We start from the raw sequence: 25,912 nt of genomic DNA, 5'->3' as shown, positions 1-25,912 counted from the left end.
ATGCCTCTCGGACCTGGTAGACTAAGTAACAGTAAGAGCTCAAATTCCAAAAGAAGTGATCGTGGAGAGAATGATGATTTTTTGTGTGTGTGTCCAATGTATTTTTAAACCAAACCAAAGATCTGTGGCGTGTTCAGTGGAATAACAACTGAAAAAATAAACACAGAATGCAAAAAGGGAAAAAGAAAAACCACCCTCGTCCTTCCCAATATTTAACTTCCAAACATTTCAAAGTAGGAATCTTTGCCATTCTTTGCTAGAACTCTTGATCTCCTGTTAGCTTCCTGGGTTGCCTCCCTGACTTACTGGATCGAGGCCTATAAAACACAGTAACCGGATATTCTATCACGTTTTTCTCAAGCAGTGAACAGTGGCTTCTAGCTGTAAGTACCCCACACATCAGAATAGAAGGTGAATAGTCTTCGCTTCTGAAGAAACAATGATTAACACCTTTAAATCTGACATTGAACTAAGAAACGTTTATTTTTTAAAACTAGTATTGTAATACTCTTTAGACCCACACAAAACTTGGGAAGTAAACTGAAAGAGAAGAAAAAAAGGAAAACAGCCAATCCCATGCACAATTCCATTTCCTTCTATTTATGACTCAGTATTTGGCTTCAACCTTAGGCCTATTCAAGTGGACAAGCAAGCCCAGGGTTGAAGCAGGTCTTACTATTCCTATGAGAGGTGCAGAAAACTAACACACCATTCCCTCAAGAAATCACCATCAGCGTCGCTGCCATCCCTACAGTACAGCTCCGAGTCCAGAACCTCCCAGCCTCAATCTCCGATCCCAACTGTGCCATTCTGACCCAGCTTGCAAATGACAGCTCCCGTGCAAAGCCACGGCCCGATCGTGGCTCTTCGCTAGCCGCAACCACCACAGGGTTAAATAGCCTTAATTCAAGGAAGCAAAAAGAGAGAAGTTAAACAGCAGCACAACAGAAACCTTAAACCTTTCCAGCTGTGTAAGAGCCCAAACTAAGCCTTTAAGGCGCTATCCAAAGAGGTCTCAATAAATGTAAAGATTACGGCCCCTCTGAGTTTAGACTTTCCTGATGTAAATGACAATGGTTTTGAGGTTAATTCACTAAGAGAAAAAAATATATATATATATGTTCATATGGATATATATAATCTTATATATACACATTAAGAATGACTAAGAAGTGGATATAAAAGTGACAAAGACTGATAGGGAAAAGACAAGAAATCCACTATTTGACTTCCCACGGTGACTCAGTTGCTATGTGACATAATTCTACAACCTGATAGCCAACTTTTAGCACCCTAGGAGAAACTCCTTTCAGAGAAGCTCACAGGAGGCTAGCTCTACTTTTCTTAGCACAACTGAAAGTTATTGTCACTCGTTAAAATTGTCACCTACATGAGGTACACCCAGCTACCAAGGTCAATGAAAACTACAGAAAAAGAACGAATGAATTCTTTGAGGTCTAGCCTGATCTACTTCAGAATGATTAAGTGATGACATGACGCCCTCTTCACTTTGTGGCAGGGCTTAACACAGACAGACCTGCCCGTCTCACTGTTAACTTCAATGCTCCCAGTCTGAATCCACAGTGGTCTGTCAGACACTGTAAGGGAGCAGCAGGACTCGTCACTGTCTGATGTAATAGCTGCCATTTGTTGAGACCTATGGTAGAAAAAACCAAGTTAACAAAAGTAGAGCAGTCATTTGAGTTCTTTTAAATCCACTTTACAAAAAAATTTTAAAAATAAGACCAAAATTCAGTTGAATTTTCATAATGTATTCTAGATAACTTGCTGACTTCACAGAAAGTGAAGCTTGGGTACGAAAAGACAAGACGTGAGGTGTGTGTACACACCAGCGCTAGCCAGGAGAGGGCACCCTCCGGCACCAGTCCGTTCAGCAGCGACACGCCTTGGGACGCCCACACTGAGCGGCTAACTCCCACGTAATGTTCCAGCTAAAAAACTTCTCCTAGCCTACTACTAACTGAGGGTTGGAGTAGTCCTATCTTCTCAGTATATGGCAAGAGCTGAAGTTGTCATCCTTGTCCACGTTATTGCATCAGTGAGCTCAAAGACCCTATTTTGCAGAATGACCAAAAAGTACCTGATGCCTCCTCTCCTTTGCACACTAACTTAGGACCTGACCTTCCTGTGTGAGTCAGTACCTGCTTGAAGTAAGTTTGACAAGATAAGCTTTCTCACTTGGGCTTTCGGAACAGAGACTTCAAATACAAAGAATAATTCAAATGAAAGACTGCTGTTTTAAGCCTTATTTTTAACATATTTGCTTGTCTTCTTACTCCCCTATTTTAAGTATAAACAATTCATCACATCAGGGTAGTCAACTCTGGGATCGATTTAGGGGATTTTCAGTCCTTATAATGATTTTTAGAATACTAAAGTACATCAGAAACAGTAACATATAATCAAAATTTTTTAAAAAGGCTTTTCTGACATTGAGAAAGAAATGTCATACACATGATCTATAAAAATAATTACTTCTGAATTTTAACTCAAAGGAGAACAATTTTCTTAAATGAGACTTAATGAGATTATTCACCCTTTTGTTCATGGGAAAACTTAGATATACTATGTAAGTATATCTTATATACCTAAATATACTATTAACTGTAATCCAACAGCAATCACAGAAGAAAAAAAAGTAATCCAAGTGCATGAAGCAATTTAACTTTGAACCACTCCCTCCATAAGTAAAACTTGTTAGGTTTCAACAATCATTCTGTATCTCTTCTTTGGGAGCGCCTCGGTGGCTCAGTCAGTTAAGCATCTGCCTTTGGCTCAGGTCATGATGCCAGGGTCCGGGTATCAAGCCCCACATCGGGCTCCCCCGCTCAGCAGAGTCTGCTTCTCTGCCTGCCTCTCACCCCACTTGTGTTCTCCCTCTCTTGCTCGCTCTCAAATGAATAAAATCTTTAAAAATAAATAAATCTTTAAAAAAAAAAAAGGAGGTCATGCTCTTAGAGGGAAGTTCAGCATTAAAAACTAAAGAGTTAAGATTATATAAGATGATAGACAGGCACCAGTTATCTTGCTGAACACGAAGTTTTCCCTGATACAGTGTAGTATCATGCAACATGAGCAGGAAAAGCACAGTGCCTCGTTCTTCTCATTCTGGTTTTCTAGCCTTGGTACTCTTTTTCTAACCTGTTATTCCAGTAAGGTTTTAATAGTTCTTCCCAGCCTACCAAGATGCCCCTCCAGCCGGATTCCTTGATAAAAGCTAAAGTGGGGGTGGCAATCATAGGTTTGTAATTAACAGCATCTAAAAAATGAGCAATGGATGAAGAGGACTACCTTCTGGAAAATACGGCCACGATGCACAAAGATCAAGGCCGTAGAATGTGTATTTCCCTCCTAAAAAGTGGAAACAATCTACTCAATCATACCAGTGGTAATAAAAAATAAAAAGCAATGTTCAACTTAATATCCATTTTTTCATCACTTGGCAAAAAAATATTAAAACACCAGGGTCCCATGGGAATACAGCATTTGTGCAAATCGGCTAACTGATGCAACTTAAAGGCTGACAGGCATAGCTTTGTGCTTCTAATACCTTTGTAAAGCTCTCCTAAGAGGACCTCTACTCCACTGAGCCCCACCAGCGCAGATACTTCTCATGCCTCTCTGAAAGGATTTGGGATGTGCCAGGCTTCTGGGATGGCAACTGGTCGTTAGTACGTAACTGTCTGAACCAGAGTTACTCTTCCTCATTCATTCACAGGTAGACATCATTTCTCCTTTGTCAGGCCCTGTGCTTGGCATAAGGGAGAGTAGAAACGGGAGAGGAATAGACTGGAGTTTATGCAATACATAAACGAATGAGGCAAGAGTTGAAAGAGGAGATGAATGCAGTTCTCCCTTCACTGTAATCCCCATGACCCCCAACCCAGCACCCTCCACAAATGTCTGTTGAATATAGTTAATGCCGCCTTCTAGATGTTTCCGGACAATCATGCTATGATTATTGTAATCTCAGATAAGAATACATTGTAACACTTTTCATTTATAAGGTGTATATGTTGCACAAAGATAATTTCGAAAGCCACCAGGAGGAAATTCCTATGCCACACACAGCAAGTGGTGGTTGTGGCAATGGTAGCAAGTTATTTCTCTAGGTCTTATGCTAGGCACTGTACTGCTTTAAACATTTAAGTTCTCACAGTTACCTTATGAGGTACTATTATTCCCCCTGTATCACAGAGGAGGACACTGAGGTAACCCAAGATCACACAGCTAGCTTGCAGGAGTCAGATCCAAGTCTTCCTTTGAATCTAGGAAGAAATCTGGCTCAAGACCCTGTACTTTCAATCATATGCCTGAAAAGTGAGAAAGAATGATTCTTTGCTCTGCTCAGGGTGCCCGGCTGGCTCAGTCGGAGTGTGCAACTTTTGATCTCAGGGTTGTGAGTTCGAGCCCCACGCTGGGTGTGGAGATTAATTAAAAATAAATCTTAAAAAAGAAAATGATTCTTTGCTCAATAAAAGCCTAGTATGGAGCACTGCCGGTCACTGTTAAGTTATACACTCCTAAGTATCCATTTCTATATTTTACACTCAACAGGAGAACCCTGACATTCCTCCAAAAACATTTTCCCCAAGCAAGCAAAAAACTCCTGTTTTACTCAGGAAAAATTATATCCCTTCTAGGCTTCTTCAGTAACTTTTTTTTTTAAGATTTTATTTATTTATTTGACAGAGAGAGTACAAACAGGGAGAGCAGCAGAGGGAGACGGAGAAGCAGGCTCCCTGCTGAACTGGGAGCCTGATTCGGGGCTCGATCCCAGGACCCTGGGATCATGACCTGAGCCGAAGGCAGACGCTTAACCGACTGAACCACCCAGGCACCTCCTTTTTCAATAACTTTTAAGGGAATCTGTGCTGGAGAGAACTAATGAGGGACACTGGAGTTACAAAGTTATGTTACACATTTCTTTTTTAAAATGCCTTTGCTAAAACTTGATATATATTATTACAAGTTTTTAGTTTAAATGAAAAGGGGGAAAGTGTGATAACAGCTTTAGCTATGGCATATGTGGTTTTCCTTCTAGATACAGGCACTAGCATAGAAAAAACTATGAGTTTCAAATCATAATTTCTGGTTAAGACTTAGATTTCTAAGTCAATAAAAAAGCTACCTGTCACATTCTTATGATACAAGGAAGATTCCATATTTATATTACAGCCGTGTTTTCAAGTTACTTTTAATGGGGCCTTATAGAACTATCAGGAATTTGAGGAAAATTTTAATTCACACTTAAATCAAGTTTTAAGGGATGCCTGGGTGGCTCAGTCAGTGAAGCATCTGCCTTCGCCTCAGGTCATGATCCCAGGGTCCTGGGATCGAGTCCCGCATTGGGCTCCCTGCTCAGCGGGGAGTGTGCTTCACCCTCTGCCTGCCGCTCCCCCTGCTTGTGCTCTCTCTCTCTCTGATAAGACAGAAAGATACATACATACATATATACATACCTGCTTTTTAAAAAAAAAATAAACCAAGTTTTAAGACCAGGTATTTTTTAACTGATCTTTTTCAACATCAAAGTTTTAAGAAATTGTTGTACAAATATAAAAGTGTCCAATAGAAGGCCTGTAAGTTAGACAACATATATTACAAGCCATCTAATTTATTCAGTGGAAAAATAAGAATTTGACTCAGAAATTTGGCATTTTGATAAATCCTTATAATTTTTTCGAGTCTGCATCTCTTTTCCTTTACACCTCCCCATAACCAATCTTAATTTGTGCCAGAATAACAGGAATCTATAAGAAAAATTCAAGTTCAGCCATTACTTTTTTCCAGAGATTAGATGCATTAAAATTGGACTCAATCCATCCCAAGATGGATTTAAAGACATGATATAAAAATAATTTAAGGGGCGCCTGGGTGGCTCAGTCATTAAGCGTCTGCCTTCGGCTCAGGTCATGATCCCAGGGTCCTGGGATCGAGCCCCACATCGGGCTCCCTGCTTGGCGGGAAGCCTGCTTCTCCCTCTCCCACTCCCCCTGCTTGTGTTCCCTCTCTCGCTATGTGTCTGTCAAATAAATAAATAAATAAAATCTTTAAAAATAATAATAATAATAATAATTTAAGGTGTGCACATGTATGGCACAGTTGGTTAAGCTTCCAACTTGGTTTCGGCTCAGGTTGTGATCTCAGGGTCATGAGATCAAGCCCCAAGTTGGGCTCTGCGCTCAGCATGGAGTCTGCTTGAGATTCTCTCTCCTTTCCCTCTGCCCTTCCCACTCATGCTCTACCTGTTTTTAAAAAAATTAATTTAGGGGCGCCTGGGTGGCTCAGCCGGCTGGGCGTCTGCCTTCGGCTCAGGTCATGGTTTCAGGGTCCTGGGCTCAAGCCCCAAGTCGGGCTGTCTGCTGGGGGTGGGGGAGCCGGCTTCTCCCTCTCTCTCTCTGTGCTTGCTCTCTCAAATAAGTAAGATCTTTAAAAAAAATTAATTTAGCATTTCCTACCAGAGTGTGGTACACAAGATAATGTGAGAATTTTAACAGTATGTATGTCAAGGAATATTTGTTTGCCATTAACTATACTGACATAAAAAGTGAAAAAGTGAGTAACAATATACAAATTTGAAAATATGACAAAAAGTATGATGGTGTATAAATAATTTAAGTTTTGGAAGCTAATTAATTCCATTACTAAAGTAATTTAAGTGGTTTCCATATTCATAAAGTTGTCCAAAACAATTGTTTTTGTCACTGGGAGGGGATGGTTTTAACTTAAAACCTACTCGTAAGAGACTTTAATTGGCGGGCGCCTGGGTGGCTCAGTTGGTTAAGCGACTGCCTTGCCTTCGGCTCAGGTCATGATCCTGGAGTCCCGGAGTCGAGTCCCGCGTCGGACTCCCTGCTCAGCAGGGAGTCTGCTTCTCCCTCTGACCCTCCCCCCTCTCGTGCTCTCTCTGTCTGTCTCATTCTCTCAAATAAATAAATAAAATCTTTAAAAAAAAAAAAAAGACTTTAATTGGCAAATATAATCACAGTAACTCACCTAAAAATTTTACCAAGAGGCAATTACAAACTGTTCTTAAAAATGGGGCGCCAGGGCTCCTGGGTGGCTCAGTTGGTTAAGCGACTGCCTTCGGCTCAGGTCATGATCCCGGAGTCCTGGGATCGAGTCCCGCATCGGGCTCCCGGCTCAACGGGGAGCCTGCTTCTCCCTCTGACCCTATCCCCTCTCATGCTGTTTCTCTCTCTCTCTCTCTCTCTCTCTCTCTCAAATAAATAAATAAATAAAATCTTTATAAAAATGGGGCACCATTAGCACCGCACAGGACTGCAAGCTGATTACGCAGGAATGCCTGGAAACCAGGCAGCCCAGGTGTATGTTCCAATCACCGTGCTTGACTAAGAAAAACACTCCTGTGACTTCATTTCCAAATACCTTCTAGAACAATATCAGCCCAAATTTAAAAGATTTCTATCAAGGGCGCCTGGGTGGCTCAGTTGGTTAAGCGACTGCCTTCGGCTCAGGTCATGATCCTGGAGTCCCTGGATCGAGTCCCGCATCGGGCTCCCCGCTCAGCAGGGAGTCTGCTTCTCCCTCTCCCACTCCCCCTGCTTGTGTTCCCTCTCTCGCTGTGTCTTTCTCTGTCAAATAAATAAATAAAAAAAAAATCTTTAAAAAAAAAATAAAATAAAATAAAAAAAAGATTTCTATCAAAATCCAAATTACAGATGGAAGGATTATGACAGGTACACATGTGAATGTACTTAATGACAGAACTGTACACTTTGTAAAAAAATGGTTAAAATGGTTAAATTGTATATTAGGTGTACTTAACACTTTAAAATACAAAAAAAATTACAATGTTCTATTAATATGACAGGAAGAAATTTCCACCTGAAGTCACAAGGAAAGGGAAAAAAATCGTTGAGTCTATAAATATTAAGTCTCTTGAGTAAAGATTAAATAAAGAGAGACACCTGGGTGGCTCAGTCGTTAAGCGTCGGCCTTTGGCTCAGGTCATGATCCCAGGGTCCTAGGATCAAGTCCCATATTGGGCTCCTTGCTCGGCAGGGAGCCTGTTTCTCCCTCTGCCTGCTGATCCCCCCTGCTTGTGCTCGCTGTCTCTCTGATAAATCTTAAAAAAAAAAAAAAAAAAAATTAAACAGAGTTGAGCTGTTTCTTTTTTTTTTTTTTTAAAGATTTTATTTATTTATTTGAGAGAGAGCACATGAGAGGGGGGAGGGTCAGAGGGAGAAGCAGACTCCCTGCCGAGCAGGGAGCCCGATGCGGGACTCGATCCCGGGACTCCAGGATCATGACCTGAGCCGAAGGCAGTCGTTTAACCAACTGAGCCACCCAGGCGCCCTGAGCTGTTTCTTTTTTTAAAAAAAAAGATTTATTTTATTTATTTGACAGAGAGAGAGAGAGACACAGCGAGAGAGGGAACACAAGCAGGGGGAGTGGGAGAGGGAGAAGCAGGCTTCCTGCCAAGCAGGGAGCCCGATGCGGGGCTCGATCCCAGGACTCTGGGATCATGACCTGAGTCGAAGGCAGACTCGTAATGACTGAGCCACCCAGGTGCCCCTGTTTCTCTTCTGATCTTAGTGTTGACTATCCATGGTAGAGAAACGAAGACATCCTGGAAAACTGAAAATAGAGAGCGCATCTCTATCACTGGGACTTTAAACTTCCTATTCCTTTATTGAAAATAGCACAATAGAGCCTATTAATTACTAAGGCTTTCATTTTCTAATTCTCCACACTGCTGAGTGAAGGCATACTGCAGGTGTATATAAACTGCAGGTACAGAATATGAAGAGCCTATTAACTCAGAACCAGGTGAAAGTAACTCATTCAGCTTAGTGGTTTAATTCTCTCCTGGCAAATGGCATGGTGCCAGCCTCTTCTTTTCTGAACTGCCTGTGTATCGGGCATTTCAATTAGAGATGGTCTTAGCAGCCACCATACTAATACAATCTCAAGGCAAACGCTAAATTTGACCAAACTTAGAAATAGGGTCTTCATTCTCTCTGGCAAATTCCCTATCAGAGGCCTTCACTGGGCCCAAATCAAAACAATATCCTGAATCAAAACATCTGATCAGGGGCGCCTGGGTGGTTCAGTTGGTTAAGCGACTGCCTTCGGCTCAGGTCATGATCCTGGAGTGCCTGGATCGAGTCCCGCATCGGGCTCTCTGCTCGGCAGGGAGCCTGCTTCTCCCTCTGACCCTCCCCGCTCTCATGTGCTCTCTCTCTCTCTCATTCTGTCTCAAATAAATAAATAAAATCTTTAAAAAAAAAAAAAATCTGATCAACTTTTCTAGACCTTTGTCAGTCCCTTCTCTGCTAGGAGTACTAAACAAAAATGAACTGATACAGCACAAACCACAGAAAAAAACACAATTTAAAAGGGAAAAATCTAATTTTAGATCCAAATTATAGATTTCTTAAGGTACAGGCATACCTCGTTTTATTGTGCTTCACTTTACTATGCTTCGCAGATACTGTTTTGGTTTTTTTTTTAAACAAATTGAAGGTTCAAGACTTCAGTGGAGGAAGTAACTGCAGATGCGGTAGAAATAACAAGAGAACTAGAAGTGGAGCCTGAAGATGGGACTGAATTGCTGCCATCTCATGATAAAACATTAACAGATGAGGAGTTGCTTCTTATGGGTGAGCAAAGAAAGTATTTCTTGAGATGGAATCTATTCCTGATGAAGATGCTGTGAAGATTGTTGAAACAAGATTTAGGATATTACATCAACTTAGTTGATAAAAAGCAACGGCAGAATTTGAGAGGACTGACACCATTTTGAAAGAAGTTCCTCTGTGGGTAAATGCCATCTAACAACACTGCATGCCAAAGAAGAAATTGTTCATGAAAAGCAGAGTCAATCGATGCAGCAAACTTCACCACTGTCTTACTTTAAGAAACTGCCACAGCCACCCCAACCTTCAGCAACCACCACCCTGATCCGTCAGCAGCCATCAGCATCGAGGCAAGACTCTGCATACCAGGGAAAGAGTTACGACCCACTGAGAGCTCAGATGGTTAGATTTTTTAGCAGTAAAATTCTTTTTTAATTAAGGTATATACATTATTTTTAGACACAATGCTACTGCACATAGACTGCAATATAAATAACTTTTATATGCACTGGGAAGCCAAAAAATTCATGACTCGCTTTATTGGAATATTCACTTTATTGTGGTGGTCTGGAACCAAACCCACAGTATCTCTGAGGTATGCCTGTATTTCCAATTCCCAATTCAGTTATTCTATGTAAAGGAATCCTCTGTGTATATAGAGGAATGCAAATGTGTTATCTTTCCTTCAACATAACCAGTATTAAGTACAACCTGCTCAAAATAGCAGTGCCAGTCAGTATTTTGTAAATTACAAACTCAGACCCACTAACAAGATACACATTTGATTTTAGCAGCACTTTCATATTGCCTGAAGTCTGTCTTCATATCTATATCCTTGTCTACTTAGTACTAATTTAAAATTACTGTTTATAGAATTTTCCATCAAAACCACGTAGGATACATCAAATCATGCAAATGGGGCAGACTAATGAATTTTACTTTCCCCATCTCACTGATCTTTTTTACATCTAGTTCCACATCTATAGATGAGTCGAAAAGATAGCCCTTTCAAATGAACAGTCAGCATTCTGTTCAATACATTCTGGGAAACTAAGAAAAATACTCTGATGCTTTAAATTTCTGAGCAATTCTAGAAATAAAGACCTCTCTGGCTGTTACAGCTTACTTTCACTTGGTTTCTCCCCTTGCTAATCCTTTGTTTTACCCATTTTTTTTTTTTTTTTTTTAGATCGCTGGAGATTTGGCCTAAGCCTAGTTTTCTCTCTGCAAAAGGAAAAAAAACACATTTGGTTATCTCCATACAAAGAGTAAACGCCTCCTCTGACCACTTTAAAGGAAAAGAGCTGCAACTATCCAATTCAACTCTATCTCCTCCATCTGCAGTAAATACTGGATAAATTTATCTGCTTAAGAAATTTCTATTTGGCATAATGTAGAGAAGCTGAATCACTATTACTGTACACCTGAACTAATGTAACATTATGTCAACTTTACTCAAAATTTAAAAATTTCCATTTGAAATTGGAAACACAAATATGCAGCTACTGGATTTAGTGTTTAGTATGTATTTTAAGATTAAGGAATTCTTTAAAATTTTTCCTTACTGAAACATCAGATGAAATATGCCAGTTTAAAATGGAGGGATCATTTGGCATGATAGAGATCATGCACATTTGTGATTATGCTTGAACCTTTCCCTCCGTGGTATGGACTACATAAAATTTAATGTTATTTTTGTACTCATCATGACTTTATTCCTGCCACCCACCCCCAACCAGGGCTTCTGAAACAAATCAAATTTGGTTTATGCCAATAGAGCGCATTTGCCAACGCACTCAGCTTATTAGCAATATCTACTGTCAAACCCACTATGTTAAGATAAAACTCACCTGGATCATTACATGAAGCCTTGGAATTAAATTATTTTAAGTGACTTTTTGCTCTGCCTCGCTTAAATCTTTCTGAACCTTAGATTTTATCTGAACAAGTTCATTAATCTGAAACAGTACTCAAAAATTTAAGATACTTCCTTAAAACCCCTCAGTCACACCGTGAACATCTTTCAACCTGTTATAATCAAAGAATTTTAAAAGTAGTATAGTTGTTTCTGTTTGCAGGAAAGAATATGTTCTACTCAAGTGAAACTTTTTTTTAATTGTGTGTTTATTATAATCAAAAAGCATTGACTGAGTTCCCCAGATGAAATTCTACTTGCTTTTGCAGAAATCAGTACATAAATCATAAAAGTCGGTAACTTTAAAGAAGCTGACAGATTATGGATTTTAATCTCCATTAATCTTTTCATCATTAATTCCATAGGTAACTAAGACATTTCAAATTGGATTACTTAGAATTACACAGAAAGTTGCTCTCTTGAAAATTTTCAAGTTTCTGAACGTGTCAAATTGATACTCTATGAAATTCAAAAGGTAGTTAGACACAAAAAAATATGAAAGCAACTTGAAAAATCTTGGGATAAACTTGCCTCCACGGGCAATCAGATCTATTTTTCACTAACAATAAAAAGCTAAAAATGGAAAGTAAGTCAAATCTGAGGGACAGATGGACCATGTAGAAAAACAGTGATCTAAGTTACTAGCCCCAAAAGCAAGGATACCTGAGGCAGACCAGGCTAAAGAGAGACTGGTTGTAACTACCCAAATATAAAAAAAGAGCCATGTGATGAAGTATTAAGGCTAAACATGAGGAAAATTAAACCCACACATATATGAGAAATTGGCGGGAGGAGGGTCTCAAATCTAGAAGCGTTATCAGACCTCTACACTATAAAACCTCATTTTCAGAATACATGGATTAATCACTTACTTGAATTTTATCTATGGTCAGGTAATATATTCTGATAGGACAAATAGGAAAATAAAGGTTTGATCATTTTCATCTCCTCTATACACTATTACAAAGAATAACTTTCTACCATCTTGATATTTTTCAAAGCTTTTTGAGAAACACACACAAATAATTTGGATTTAGTCGATTTTATTTACAGCTTTTTTTTTTTTTTTTTACATTTCAGAGCATTACACAATTACATTTTCTCATTTTCTGACCTGCAAACAGATACCTTAAATGGAAATATTTTTTTTAAATTATCAAACTAGGTACATCCAAAATGCAACAATTACACATATGACAATTAATTCACAAAGTGTAATTTACCAGGACGTATCCTAAGAATTTAGGAACAGCCAGTCAGGAGAAATCTGACCAAATTTAGCAATCAACTATTTACATATCCAAAGACAAACCTACCTAAACTCCCAAACCAGAATTTTGAAAGTTTTTGTTAAATCCCCATTAAACAAGAGTGACGATTCAACCCTTGTCAGCCGTAAAAAGTCTTAACCCCAAATACTGGGCTATTTCCCCAGTCCACAACTGAATAGCAAGCATCTCAGTTTGTCAAACACCTAAGTATCAAACTCTTGCGCCATTGTGCACATAGAAGGGCTAAGTATTCATTAATTAAAAAACAAGTAGTCATTAAATATCCACACTATTCCCCATCCCCACCCCAGCTCACCCAGCCCTTACTGCAATCCCAAATATGCAACCTATGTCACACGGTGACAAGCTAGGTTATATATATGTATGTATTGCATATACACACATATACATACATGTGCATATATATAAATATACACACATACACACAGTACTAGGTACAAATGGCAATTAACAGTCCCTGCAAAAATTCATTTTCAGTTGAGGCTATGGCTCCTATGCCTTGGGACGGTTTGACTTCAAAACTGAAAAATACTGCTAAAATCTCACTTCCTTAAGACAAAATTTGATTGCTTGTTCGGTTTAAGCTTCTCAGTCTAAAAATGGCTATCGGGAAGTATAAAAAAGCAGCCAACGGAGTACAATTCCTCCCTCCGATTTGGCCAAGCTATTTCGTAGAAGTTACTCCTAACTAGACTAGGAAATCTGTGGTGCCTTCCAGTGGTTCTTGCCTACCTTACTGTCCACGTTCACGTTTCGAACTGTGTCAACAGAGCCCGCACTTCAGGGGTCAGCTGCTTGGCAGCCCTAGCTGCCTCTGTGACAGCCTTGCGGTACAGGCCCTTTCTCTTCTTATTAAAGCGTGACTGGAAGTTTTCTAGAAAGGGGGAGAGTTGCGAAAGAGCAAGAAAAGAGGTTGTTGGAGAGCCAAACCACGAAATACGGGCCTCCTGTCGGACCAAAAGGCCGTTATCTTTCCGGCTCACAGTTATAGTGAGAATACGGGCTGGCCACCAAGGGAAGCCATAGATCTTGGCCCAAACAATGTCCCCTACACATATGGTCCTGCCATCTGGTGTGACGCATTTAGAGACGTTTTTGGAAAAGACTTTCATTTTCAAGGAATTACTGAGCTTTTTCTCTTCCTTTGAAGAGGAGGAAGTGGAGGAGGTGGAAGGTGCATGCATACTGCCTGGAGGAAAATCAAAGCTTTCGGAAGAACTACACTCAGAGTTGGAGGATTTCAAATCATCTGTGCTATCAATGCTACACACTGAAGCACTGGAAGAGTCAGATTTCTTTTGATTTAGGGTCATGTAAACAGAGATATTGCTTTTGCTGCCCTTTTTGCCCAGTGTCTGTGGTTCATCCTGCTCACCAGGCACAAGCACTTCATTGGTGTCCTGAACCTCACTGTTGGCCTCTTCAGGGCCTTTTGAGGGACTCTGATTTTCTGAAGGGGCCTCACCTGCTGAGCGGGTAGAGGTGCAGCGAGACTGGGGCTTGGGTGCCATCTTGCCACTCCGCATTTTCTCAAGTCCTGTCTTCAAAGAAGAGTCATTTTCTTCATTCCTGTACCTTTGTGGTTTTAAACGAACCCGGGGTGGAAGGGAACCTGAGCTAGGACTCTGATAGCGACGTGTGAAATGGACCTTTGAATGTGCATTTTTGGATGTAGAGGTTTCACTTTGCTTCTTTTGTGCCTTTTCTTTGGCAATTTTCAACACTTCCCGAGCTTTTGCATGATCCATGTTCTTACTCTGGAGCACTTTTTTAGTACTTAACTGAGCTTTTGATGTGTTTGCCTGAGCAGAAACTTTGACTACTCTGCCTCTGCTGTGAGCAATATTGGAAACCTTCACCACAGCATTTCTTTTCTGGCTTTCGTTTTGGTTTTTCCCATCCACTTTATGGTCAGTTTTCAGTTTTTTGTTCACAGTAGTTACACTTTCGTTTTTCCGTTTTTTGTCTTCATATTTAGAAGAGTCACTTGCACTACTACCTTTTCTAATTTCCTTTTTCTCCGCAACAACACTGTTTTTACATTTGTCACACAGGACTTGCCTGGGTCGCAGTTTAATAGCATTCATTATTGAAGTAGGTTCTTCCCTGTACATTTTTCGTTTGGGTCGCTTAATTTTCCGAGGCGGTGGCTGAGGTATTGACTGGTTATAGGTGTCCCTGATAAACAAGGGGGGAGGGTAAGGTGCTCCTTCATGGAAGAGAGGCGGTGGTTTGGAAGTCCACAGGCTTTCAGCCAAGCCCCGCTCGGGAGGAGAGATGGGAGAAGGGTCATCGGGAACAGCACCGTTCACTTCACGCTTGACTTCTGTCCCTTCTTGGAATGTATTACTTTGGAGCTGCATGGCTTCAGGTTTCTCCTTATATTCCCTTTTGGGAAACACTGTCACAGGGATCCCATGGGGCCCAAACCTTGGAAAGAAATCAAAGAAAAAAAGAAGACGTTAACACTTAATGTCTATGATTCAGTTTCTTACACTGAAACACCACCTAGTGTTTGTACGTATGACCTTTCCTGAACTCTATTCCATATTAAAAGATAAAAACAAAAACCTACTAACCACCTCCCCACCAAAATCCCAAAGCCCTTCATTTTTTATTGGTCCTACATTTTAGGTATAAACAGATTATACATTTAGGTATAAACTCAAACGATTGTTCTAAGCAGCACCAGAATAGCTGACATTATTTTCTTTTTAAGCTGACATTATTTAAAACAGACCTTTCAGTCTTAGATCAGAAAGGTGTTCTATCAGATAGCTTAACACTATATGTCATTTGAGGTTATATTTGCTGGACTATGGACAAGTCCAGTAAATGCAACTACAAATATACAACACACACATCTCCCTCTGGTTATAAGAGCTTTCAAAAGCTTCACAAAACAAATTCAGCCTTAACTACCCAAAAACACTGAATAGGTAAATTTCCACCTCAACTTCACTTAATCACTAAAGATTCAAAGACCAGCTGCTCCCTTACTCTTGTACCCTAACTCTTGAAGCCATTCATCTACCTCCTGCCTCCAAAACCCACAAAAATATGAGTAATTCAGATGCCCAAATTACCACACAAGCAGATAGGTACAGAGCTGTGGCTACCTTTTTAAAAAATACATCACACATTAAGAAATATTATGTATGTATACGTGCATGCATATATAAATATATAAATACACACACTTAAGCCAAAGTTTCACTAAATGTTTAACCTTATATTATGTGATACATAATGATATTTTCCCCCTACTCTGGTCTATTTCATTTGTTTTAATGCTGGTCAGACTCATTACATGGATTTTAAAACTGGTCCAGACCCAGTTTGAAAAGCACTGGTAGAGAACACAAATCTTTACAATTCTCAGTTTCTAATAAAACAAGGGTCAACATAACCCTGTTTTTCATGTAGACTTAGAAATCACTGTGATTTAATCCTCCTGGGCTAAACATCTTAAAGCTAAACCTGCTACACTCAGATTCCTTCACATAAAAATAAAATCACACTACCAAATAATTTCATCATGTGCATGTTAACATGTTAATTGTAAGCACTATTTGATGCTGTCTGAACAGCAGTGAACACAATTCTAAAGTCAATCCTTTCGGGCAGCAAGGATCGGCTTCAGATAGAACTCCTAAGATGCAAATGTCTTGCATGTCTGTTTTTCTAGAGAATGAGTCTTCGTTCTCATTCTCTAACATATCCTTAGGTCCCCAATATCTTTGTTGGGAAGAAATCTTGACATCAATTTCTTAGGGCTATAAACACACCTAAACTCAGATGGGGATGTAGTAAATGCCAATACCACCAGTTCTGTTTCTGATACCTAAATTATTTTCTCCCTGAAGTCTTCTGTTAGTTTGGTGACCACAAACCAACAGCTTGTAAGAAAGTATGTACAAACCACAAAGGAAGAGGAAAGCTTTTACCCAGGGTGCGACAGACTCGAATCTATTCTAGCACAGCATCTGGTACTTAAATGTTTGCGTCCTATTTACTTGGCAAGGCGATTTGAGCATTTAGCCTTTTCTTTTATGAACGAGAGGTGATTTTTGGATCTTCACATACAGCTACATAAAACAATGTAACTCATCTGAGGCGAGACCACTACTGATACAGAGCAATCCAATTTCTAACTCTTAAGAAGCTATCCTTTTGCCCCACTGCACTCTCACATGCTGTTTTCACAGCTGAATAAAAAATGCCCATCCTCTTATTAGGCATAACTAAAACTATAATCATCCTAATGTCTGAAGTAAAGTTTCACACCTGTTCTTACCAACTTTGTATCCATGGTGTTACTAAACATCTCTAGATGCAGTTTTTGTTATGTGTAAAATAGGCTAACACTATTTCCTACCTTAAAGGATTCAGGTAAGGATTAACAGGAAAATGCCAGCCATTTTCTTGACTAAACTTTACTTCATTTAATCTGATTTTTTAATAATTTTTTTAAGATTTTATTTATTGTGAGAGAGAGAGAGAGAGCACCCACGTGCACAAGTAGGCGGAGAGGGAGAAAGAGAAGCAGGCTCCCTGCTGAGCAGGGGCGGGGGGCCGAGCAGGAGGGGGCCTCTAGATCCCAGGACCCTGGATCATGGACCTGGAGCTGAAGGCAGACCCTTAACCAACTGAGCCACCCATGCGCCCCATCTGATCTTATTTTCAACTAATTTACTAGACTTTCGGATCATTTCTACATCTTAATTTATACTCTCAAAGTGAAGACGATCTAGCCAATTATTTTAGAACTTTATACCAAATAAGCTGTGGAATCTATTATGTTTTCCCTCAGGGAGTTTAATAAAAACTTTAATTTCACTTCTGGGGGTTTTTTCCCTTGCCTTTCCCTCTAAAGCATACAAAATACAAACATTAAATGTTTTTAGTAACATAGGAAGGCACTTCATTGTGCAGTAATAAGGCACCAAAAGCGGGGGGGAAAAGCCAAGCTGGTAATTGTGGGTGGTAGATAATTTGGCAAAAGTAGAAAAATATTTTTAATAATAATAAAACTTCCTCAAAGGATCACAAAGATTAAATCACCTTAGGAAGAAAAGGGATATCAATGTACTACTCCATCTCAGTAATCCTGCTGTTTCCCTAACATGGACAATACTTATTAGTATTATAACGGTGTTTTCAAACTAATGGTGAAGATGTTGGTTGTGAAATCAATTTCCAGGATCACAATTATGATTTAAATATTAAAAATCAGAGTCTAAATATATGTAACTGCAATGGAACTGTTTCATATGTATATGTATATACACATCCACATGTAAAATACATTTGTAACTATGCTCAAAATTCTGAAAACCATCAATTTATGAAACTGTAACCTTAATAAGAATATAAAGTAGCAACAAAACTACATCCTCTTCCTGCACCTGGCTGATTCAGTCAGTAGAGCATGTGACTCGATCTCAGAGTGGTGAGTTCAAGCCCCACACTGGGCATGGAGCCTATTTAAAAACAACAACAACAACAAAAAAAAAACTATGTTCTCTTAAAAATCCCAAAATCTAATTTCTCAAGTGTGTTCTCTAGAAATCTGCAACACTCTGTGGTGTTTGAAAATGAAGATTCCTAAGCCCTACCCCAAGACTGAATCATAAGACCCTCCCCTGGGTCAGGGGGGAACACAGGACTTAAATTTTTAGCAAACACTTTTGCTTTAGCTTTTTCTAAGGTGAAGGTATTTATGTCTCATGTGAATGCTCACCTCAGCAGAGGAGGATTTGAATCGTTCGAGAGGTGAAAGCCTGACTAGTATCCTTGCTTGAGCTTTTTCAAGAAGAACTTTTCACAAATTCTTGAAGACTTGAGCAATAAGACGCAAAAGCATCTGTCCTCTTTTCTCCACCCCTTTTCAGGCAACAAGAAAGTATTTATTGGGGCACTGGGGTGGCTCAGTTGCTAAGCGTCTGCCTTCAGCTCAGGTCATGATCCCAGAATCCTAGGATTGAGCCCCGCATCAGGCTCCCTGCTCAGCGGGGAGCCTGCTTCTTCCTCTCCCACTCCCCCAGCTTGTGTTCCCTCTTCTTCTTTCTTTTTCAAAAAAATAAAAATTTAAAAAAAAAAAAAAAAAGCATATCAGTGACTCATCCTAACCCTTACCTATTTTCAGTATTCTTTAACCACTACCCAAAAATTCTAAAGGAAAAATATTCAGGTATTATGGCTTAATTAAAAATTTCTGGGGAGGGGCGCCTGGGTGGCTCAGTCATTAAGCGTCTGCCTTTGGCTCAGGTCATGATCCCAGTGTCCTGGGATAGAGCCCCACATTGGGCTCCCTGCTCAGCGGGAAGCCTGCTTCTCCCTCTCCCACTCCCCCTGCTTGTGTTCCCTCTCTCGCTGTGTCGTTTTCTGTCAAATAAATAAAATCTTTAAAAACTAAATAAATAAATAAAAATTTCTGGGGAGCCTGGCTGACTCAGTCAGTGGAGCATGTGACTCAATCTTGGGGTTGTGAGTTTGAGCCCCATGTTGGGTGCAGAGTTTACTTAAAAATAAAAAATCTTTTGGGGCGCCCTGGGTGGCTGTCAGTTAAGCATCAGACTTGGGTTTCAGCTCAGGTCATGATCTCACGGTTTCAGCTCAGGTCATGATCTCACAGTTGTGCGTTTGAGCCTGTGTTGGGCTCCCCACTCAATGGGGAGTTTGCTTGAGATTCTCTCTCCCTCTGCCTCTGCCCCTCATCCCCCACTCCACTCGTGGGCTCCCTCCCAAAATTTAAAAAAAAAAAAAAAAAATCAATGAATAAAAAAGAAAAAAACCTTTAAAAAATATAAATAAAAATAGCTTAGTACCAGAGAACTCTGAACTATCTTTGCAAATTCCTGTGAATCTATACAATAAAGTTTTAAAACTAGCTACCTTCTTAGTAATTTAGGAGTAATGATAGCCAAAGTTTTGAGGAGGAGAATACTGGGGCTTAATAGTTATTTTGTGTCAAGGCAAGAGAAAGAGAAAAAGGATCCTGACCTAACGTAAAGGTGAAACAAATGTAATATAGAGTATTTAATAAGCTAGAATTCAAAAAGTGACTTATAATTATAGAAAGGATAAGAATATTTTTTGGTATTTAGGTTCCATTCTAGAGGTCTGAATTTTACTGATGATTCTAGATTTGACTAAATGAAGCTTCTATTCACCCACTGATAAAATTATGGTATTTGCTTAAGATTTCTAGCATTACCAATCAATCCTATACCTAGATATGTATCACTTCTTAGAGCGAAAACTATCATCAAAATTCCCTTTCCACAGGAATACTTCAAACAAAATAAAAAATGTTTACCAACAACTCTTACCTCTTATGCTGAAAGTATTTTTTAAATGCTGATATATTTTAAAAAATAAAAAAATTAATGCTGATATATTGTTTATCAACATTAACTTCACAGCAACCTCAATCACCTTATCTCTGACCTAGGATTATACTCTTTTCCTTCCTGTTTACAATAGTTTAATAGTGCACAACTGATTCTCATTTTCTTCTTTCAAATTCTGGTTGCCAAGCTCCTACTTTAAAAGGAAATTCTTCTAAAAATATTGTACAGTAAAAATGAAGAAACTAAGGATTCGTATTTTAGGCAAGCAAACAGAGCTCCTGAAGAATTTGACACTCAAAAAATTCAGGAGGGTTAGTTGAGACAGGCCCCAATGTTCTGGCTGGCTCAGACTTCCCTCCAATAAACAGAAAACAAAAAGAAACCTTTCCTTCCCAAAATTATGTTCTCTTAACGAATCTACAGTAAGAAAAATTTAAATGCAATTAACCACATGAAAAATAGTAATCCAGACTCATTTCAATTCAAGCAGTTGTTTTCAGAAATTACTTCTTCCTTAAATTAGCAACAGGTTAAATCATAAAGGAGGGAAAACTATAAAGCAAACTTATTTTGGTTCACATTCCATCTCTGGAGATTGGTTATGTCAAAATTTAATCTCAGGATAAATGAAATTAATTCAATAAGCTGTGCACAGAAGAAAATTTTACATAAATAAAAATGTGTATCTAAGCACCCCAAAATTAAAAATTCAAGCCAGTACACAACACTTCTGGATGTATATCCAAAATAATCGAAAACAGGGTCTCCAAGAGATATTTGCATACCCATGTTCCTAGCAGCATTATTCACAATAGCCAAAAAGTGGAAACCCAAGCACCCATCAACAAATGGATAAATAAAATGTGGTATGTACATACAATGGAATACTATTCAGCCCTAAAATGGAAATCCTGGGGGCGCCTGGGTGGCTCAGTCGGCTAAGCGGCTGCCTTCGGCTCAGGTCATGATCCCAGGATCCTGGGATCGAGCCCCGCATCAGGCTCCCCGCTCAGCGGGAAGCCTGCTTCTCCCTCTCCCTCTGCCTGCCACTCTGCCTACTTGTGCTGTCTCTCTCTCTGTCAAATAAATAAGTAAAATCTTTAAAAAAAAAATGGAAATCCTGTCACGTTACAACATGGATGAACCTTGAGAACATTATGCTAAGTGCAATAAGCCAGAAACAAAAAGAGCCTCTATGATTCCACTTAGAGATCTAAAGTAGTCAAAATCAGACAAACAGAGTAGAACTGGTGGTTGTCAGGACTGCAGGGAGGGGGAAATGGGGAGTTGTTTAATGCGTCTGGAGTTTTAGTTTTACAAGATTAAAAAGTTCTGGAGATCTGTTTCACAACAATGTGAATGTACTTAACACTAGTTACTGAACTATACACTTAAAAATGGTTAAGATGGGGGAGGTACCTTGGGGCACCTGGGTGGCTCAGTTGGTTAAGCATCTGTCTTCCACTAGGGTTATGGTCCTGGAGTCCTGGATCTAGCCCCCTGCCGTCGGGCTCTGCAAGCTGCAGGGAACCTGCTTCTCCCTCTGCCCCTCCCCACTCATGCTCTCTTTCTCTCTCAAATAAAATCTTTAAAAAAAAAAAAAAAGGTTGAGAGTGCCTGGGTGGTGCGGTCCGACTCTTGATTTCAGCCCAGGTCATGATTTCAGCCCCCATGCTGGGCTTCGGGCTTTGTGCTCAGCGGGGAGTCAGCTTGATATTCTCTCTCTCCCTCTGCCCCCCCCTGAAATAAATAAATCTTTTGAAAAAATGGTTAAGATAGCATGTGTGTCTTTTTCCACAATTCTTAAAAATTTTTAACTGTATATCTACCTAACACTGAGGGGAAAGTTTGATGAAAAGCAGTTTATTTTCATGGTAGTAAAGGAATGATTAGTACAAGGGAAATAACAGTAACTACACTGAGGAGTAACAGGACAATGACCTGACCTGAGAATCTAAGTGAACATCAGCAATGAGGGCAGATGTGGAACCCTGAGAACACTGCATCACCTGTATAACCTGAACCTCTTGTGAGCAACCATCAGAGAAACCTAAATTGAGGAATAGTGCCTATTACATATATTCTATGGCAATTGAATGCAATACATGATCATTTACTGGGGGAGGAAAAACTTTAAAAGGACATTATTGAAAAAATTGACAAAATAATGAAATATGGGCTACAAACTAAAGTACTCCGTTTCTTGGATTTGAAAACTATATTGATCTTAAATAAATGCACAAGTATGGAGGGGTAAAGGAGAATGATGTATGCAACCTACCCTCAAAACAGTTCAAGAAAAAATACTTTTAAAGACCAATAAAGCAAACATGGCAAAATGCTAAAAAGTTTGCTTTATTGGTCAAATCCAGTAAATTTCTCCGAGACTATAACTTTTTCTTCATGACACAGCTCAATTTCCTCACAAGCCATCAGCCCTAAGGGGTTATTGGGTAGAAAAGATTAAGAAACATTCTATACCATACATTATCCAAGCATCTCCTAGTTATCTCATTCCCTAGTAAAATAGAAGTATCATCCTTCTTTATAAAAGGGTAAAGTTATACTTTGAAGCTTCTACAAATCATTTCAAGGTATTCTGAAGATACAGACTATACTGCAATACAACAGGATTTAGGTTAGTGGCCAGTCAAGCAAACCCGTATTAATTAATCCTGCCACTTAGGAGCTACTTCTTGAAAGTCCTAACAGTTACCACATACAGCACTTACTGTGTGCCAGGAACTATTTAAGTATGTACTTATTCACATTAATTCATTTAATGACCACAACCCTTTTAGGAAAGTTATTTGTTCTACCCCCGTTTTACAGAGAGGGTAAGTGACCTTCCCAACACCACACAGCTAGTAAGGAGTAGAGCCAGGCTGTGAATCCAAGCGGTCAACCTGGAAGCCAGGTTCTTTGCTGCTCCTGCCTCCCTTGTTTCATCCAGTGACTTGTGACTTAAGCCCTCTCAACCACCTCCACTTCCCCACCAAGGGAGTGCACGTGCGGACAGGTCCACATGCTCTTTTCTCCCGTGCATATAGACAGGCTTCAGAATTTGGAATTTTTCTGGCTTTTTGAGATAATAAGCAGCCTATTATCAAGCACATTAATGCTTCAACAATCAAATGAAAAAACGTTCACACTAAATGGGATATACAGATATAATAATAATCTCACATAATTTCAGTCACGTTAGGTTTTCCCACCAGAAAGTAATAAAAAGTTCAGTTTTCAGAGCTTTTGGACACTGGAATTATAGTTAAGTAACTTCAAAGAATTGTCATCTAGATTAATTAAGAATATGCATAAAAAGGGGCACCTGGGTAGCTCAGTCTATTGAGCACCAAGTCTTGGTTTCAGCTTAGGTCATGTTCTCAGGGTCGGAAGATCACGCCACACCTGAGGGTGGAGTCTGCTTGAGAATCTCTGCCTCTCTCCCCTTTTTCCCCTCCCCCACTCACAGGCACTTGTGAGCTCTTAAATTTTAAAAATCTTTTTAAAAAGATTTAAAAAAAAAAAAACATGCGTAGTTGTTCATCTCAGGTCCTACTACACAGGAAGTAGGCACAATATATGGTAATTATTAAAGTTAAAATGTGTTCAATTTTATTAACAAGTGAATATGGATGATGTTTTTAATTAAAAACTCCAAGTATTACAGGAGCAATTTGCAGAGACTATGGGTACCCAAATGGGCACGGAGGTAGGAAGGATGACTTTATCAAGATAAAAACAAAATATGCACCAATTATGAACTGGAATACCAGGAAATACCTTTTAAAAGTAACTGATAGGGAGGGAGGCTGCATAAACGTTTTAAAATAACATCTCTCGGGGCACCTGGGTGGCTCAGTCGTTCAGGCGTCTGCCTTCGGCTCAGGTCATGATCCCATTGTCCTGGGATCCAGCCCCGCATCGGGCTCCCTGCTCTGCGGGAAAGCCTGCTTCTCCCTCTCCACTCCCCCTGCTTGTGTTCCCTCTCTCGCTGTGTGTCTCTGTCAAAAAAATAAAATCTTTTAAAAAAAATAAAATAACATCTCTCTAACCATAAAAATGTACTCCATCTTTTAAAAGTCTATCCAATCCTCTTTATAACATGGATAGCTTTTGAAGGGGGCAGGGGGTTAAACACTAATAATTTAGAGTTTAAGCTCCCAATCATGTACGTTCAAACCATCCTCTAAAAACTTACCTGGCTAACTAGGTTTGGAAATAAAAAATGGAGACACCTATAGATAGAGAAAACACTTACGCTTCAGTCTTTTGAAAAGTACAAATAGTAATAACATCTGTATGCCATCTGTATGGTATTCAAATTATTACTCCTTAATAGTAAATTCTTTTTAAAAATAACCATCAAGAAAACAATCAGTTTGAAAATTCTTTTTTTTTTTTTTTTTAAGATTTTATTTACTTATTTGACAGACAGAGACACAGCGAGAGAGGGAACACAAGCAGGGGCAGTGGGAGAGGGAGAAGCAGGCTTCCTGCCAAGCAGGGAGCCCGATGCGGGGCTCGATCCTAGGACCCTGGGATCATGACCTAAGCTGAAGGCAGACGCTTAATGACTCAGCCACCCAGGCACCCCCAGTTTGCAAATTCTTGAACAGAATTCCCTTGGTCCTGGCTCCAAGATACCAATAAGCAGTTTTACAATATTTTCTTTGTTTCCATTATGAATTCTAAGTACTTTTAATATTTCTTTTGTATTATGTCTAATGGGGCCCACTACACAGAGGCCTAAATGATTTCTCAACAGACTAACTTTAAAAAACAAAACAGAACAATTTATTCAATTTATTTCTCTATGCCTATTTTACCAAAAACGGCTGTTCAAACAACTTACAGTTTTAATCTTTATAAACTATTTTCCAATTCAGCCATCCGGCACTTAACATATGCTGATCTGTGCTCAGTAAGCTTCAAATCTGACATTTTGTGGTTGCTCTCTCAGCACGTGGACTCCACTGTTGCCAGGGCCAGGCCAACCAAGGCAAAACAGCCCAGGACCATATATAAAGAAGAAACCCCATTTCCAAAAATGCCCCATGTGTTCACTAAATTAAACTGAAGAGCAATTCCTATTTTAAAAGCAAGCAGCTATTGCCTGGTTGAGAGAGGACAAAGAGCTCTATCATTTCTACCCTACCAAGGTAACTCCCCATCAAAATCATAAGCTAAATGATAATGGTAAAAATACAGAATATATTAGATTTAGAACAGGATTGTTTTCAAATCTTAGACAACTGCATATTGTTCAAAAAGGGTATCTTTTATCTGCTAATAGCTTATATTTTAACATAAGAAATATAAAATATTTTAATATAAATATAAAATATGTAATTTCAGGCAATTTACTTAATCTCTCTGAGCCTCAGTGTCTTTATCTGTGAAATGGGGATTAGTGGAATTTACTTTACTAGACTTCCCAGAGAGTAAACTGAGAACAGTGTATACAAAGTGCTTGTCCCAGTGACTAGTTTAAGAGTGAGAAATATAGTAGCTATTGTTAATTACAGTGAAGACTGGCAACCTTCCTAGATGGTGGGAATATGCAGAAAGTGAAAATCAATTATTATTGGAGGTATGAGTTTTAAAAGGCTAAAAACCACTATTCTATTGTAAGGTATAAGGTGACTGTATAAAAAATTGGTCCAAGAGAAAAAGATGAAAGTTATGAACTACTGAACTTCTAGTAGGCAACCAAATTTAAAA

The 25,912-nt window shown here is 39.3% G+C and overlaps 1 protein-coding gene across 2 annotated transcripts in view; it reads right to left on the bottom strand.

Annotated features, from left to right (window-relative positions):
- PWWP2A (PWWP domain containing 2A) overlaps positions 1–25,912 on the bottom strand; it is a 35,216-nt gene that overhangs the window by 1,158 nt on the left and 8,146 nt on the right. Inside the window, exon 2 of one of the 2 annotated variants that reach the window (XM_021697890.1) lies at positions 14,299–15,263. In XM_021697890.1, coding sequence (XP_021553565.1) covers positions 14,299–15,263 — 965 coding nt within the window. Of the gene's footprint in view, positions 1–13,311; positions 15,264–25,912 lie in introns of those variants that run through there. The other variant, XM_021697885.1, reaches the window with a different exon arrangement.

The sequence above is a fragment of the Neomonachus schauinslandi genome, chromosome 7, assembly GCF_002201575.2.
Source record: "Neomonachus schauinslandi chromosome 7, ASM220157v2, whole genome shotgun sequence".
NCBI lineage: Eukaryota > Metazoa > Chordata > Mammalia > Carnivora > Phocidae > Neomonachus > Neomonachus schauinslandi.
This window is presented reverse-complemented; position numbering and strand designations above follow the sequence as displayed.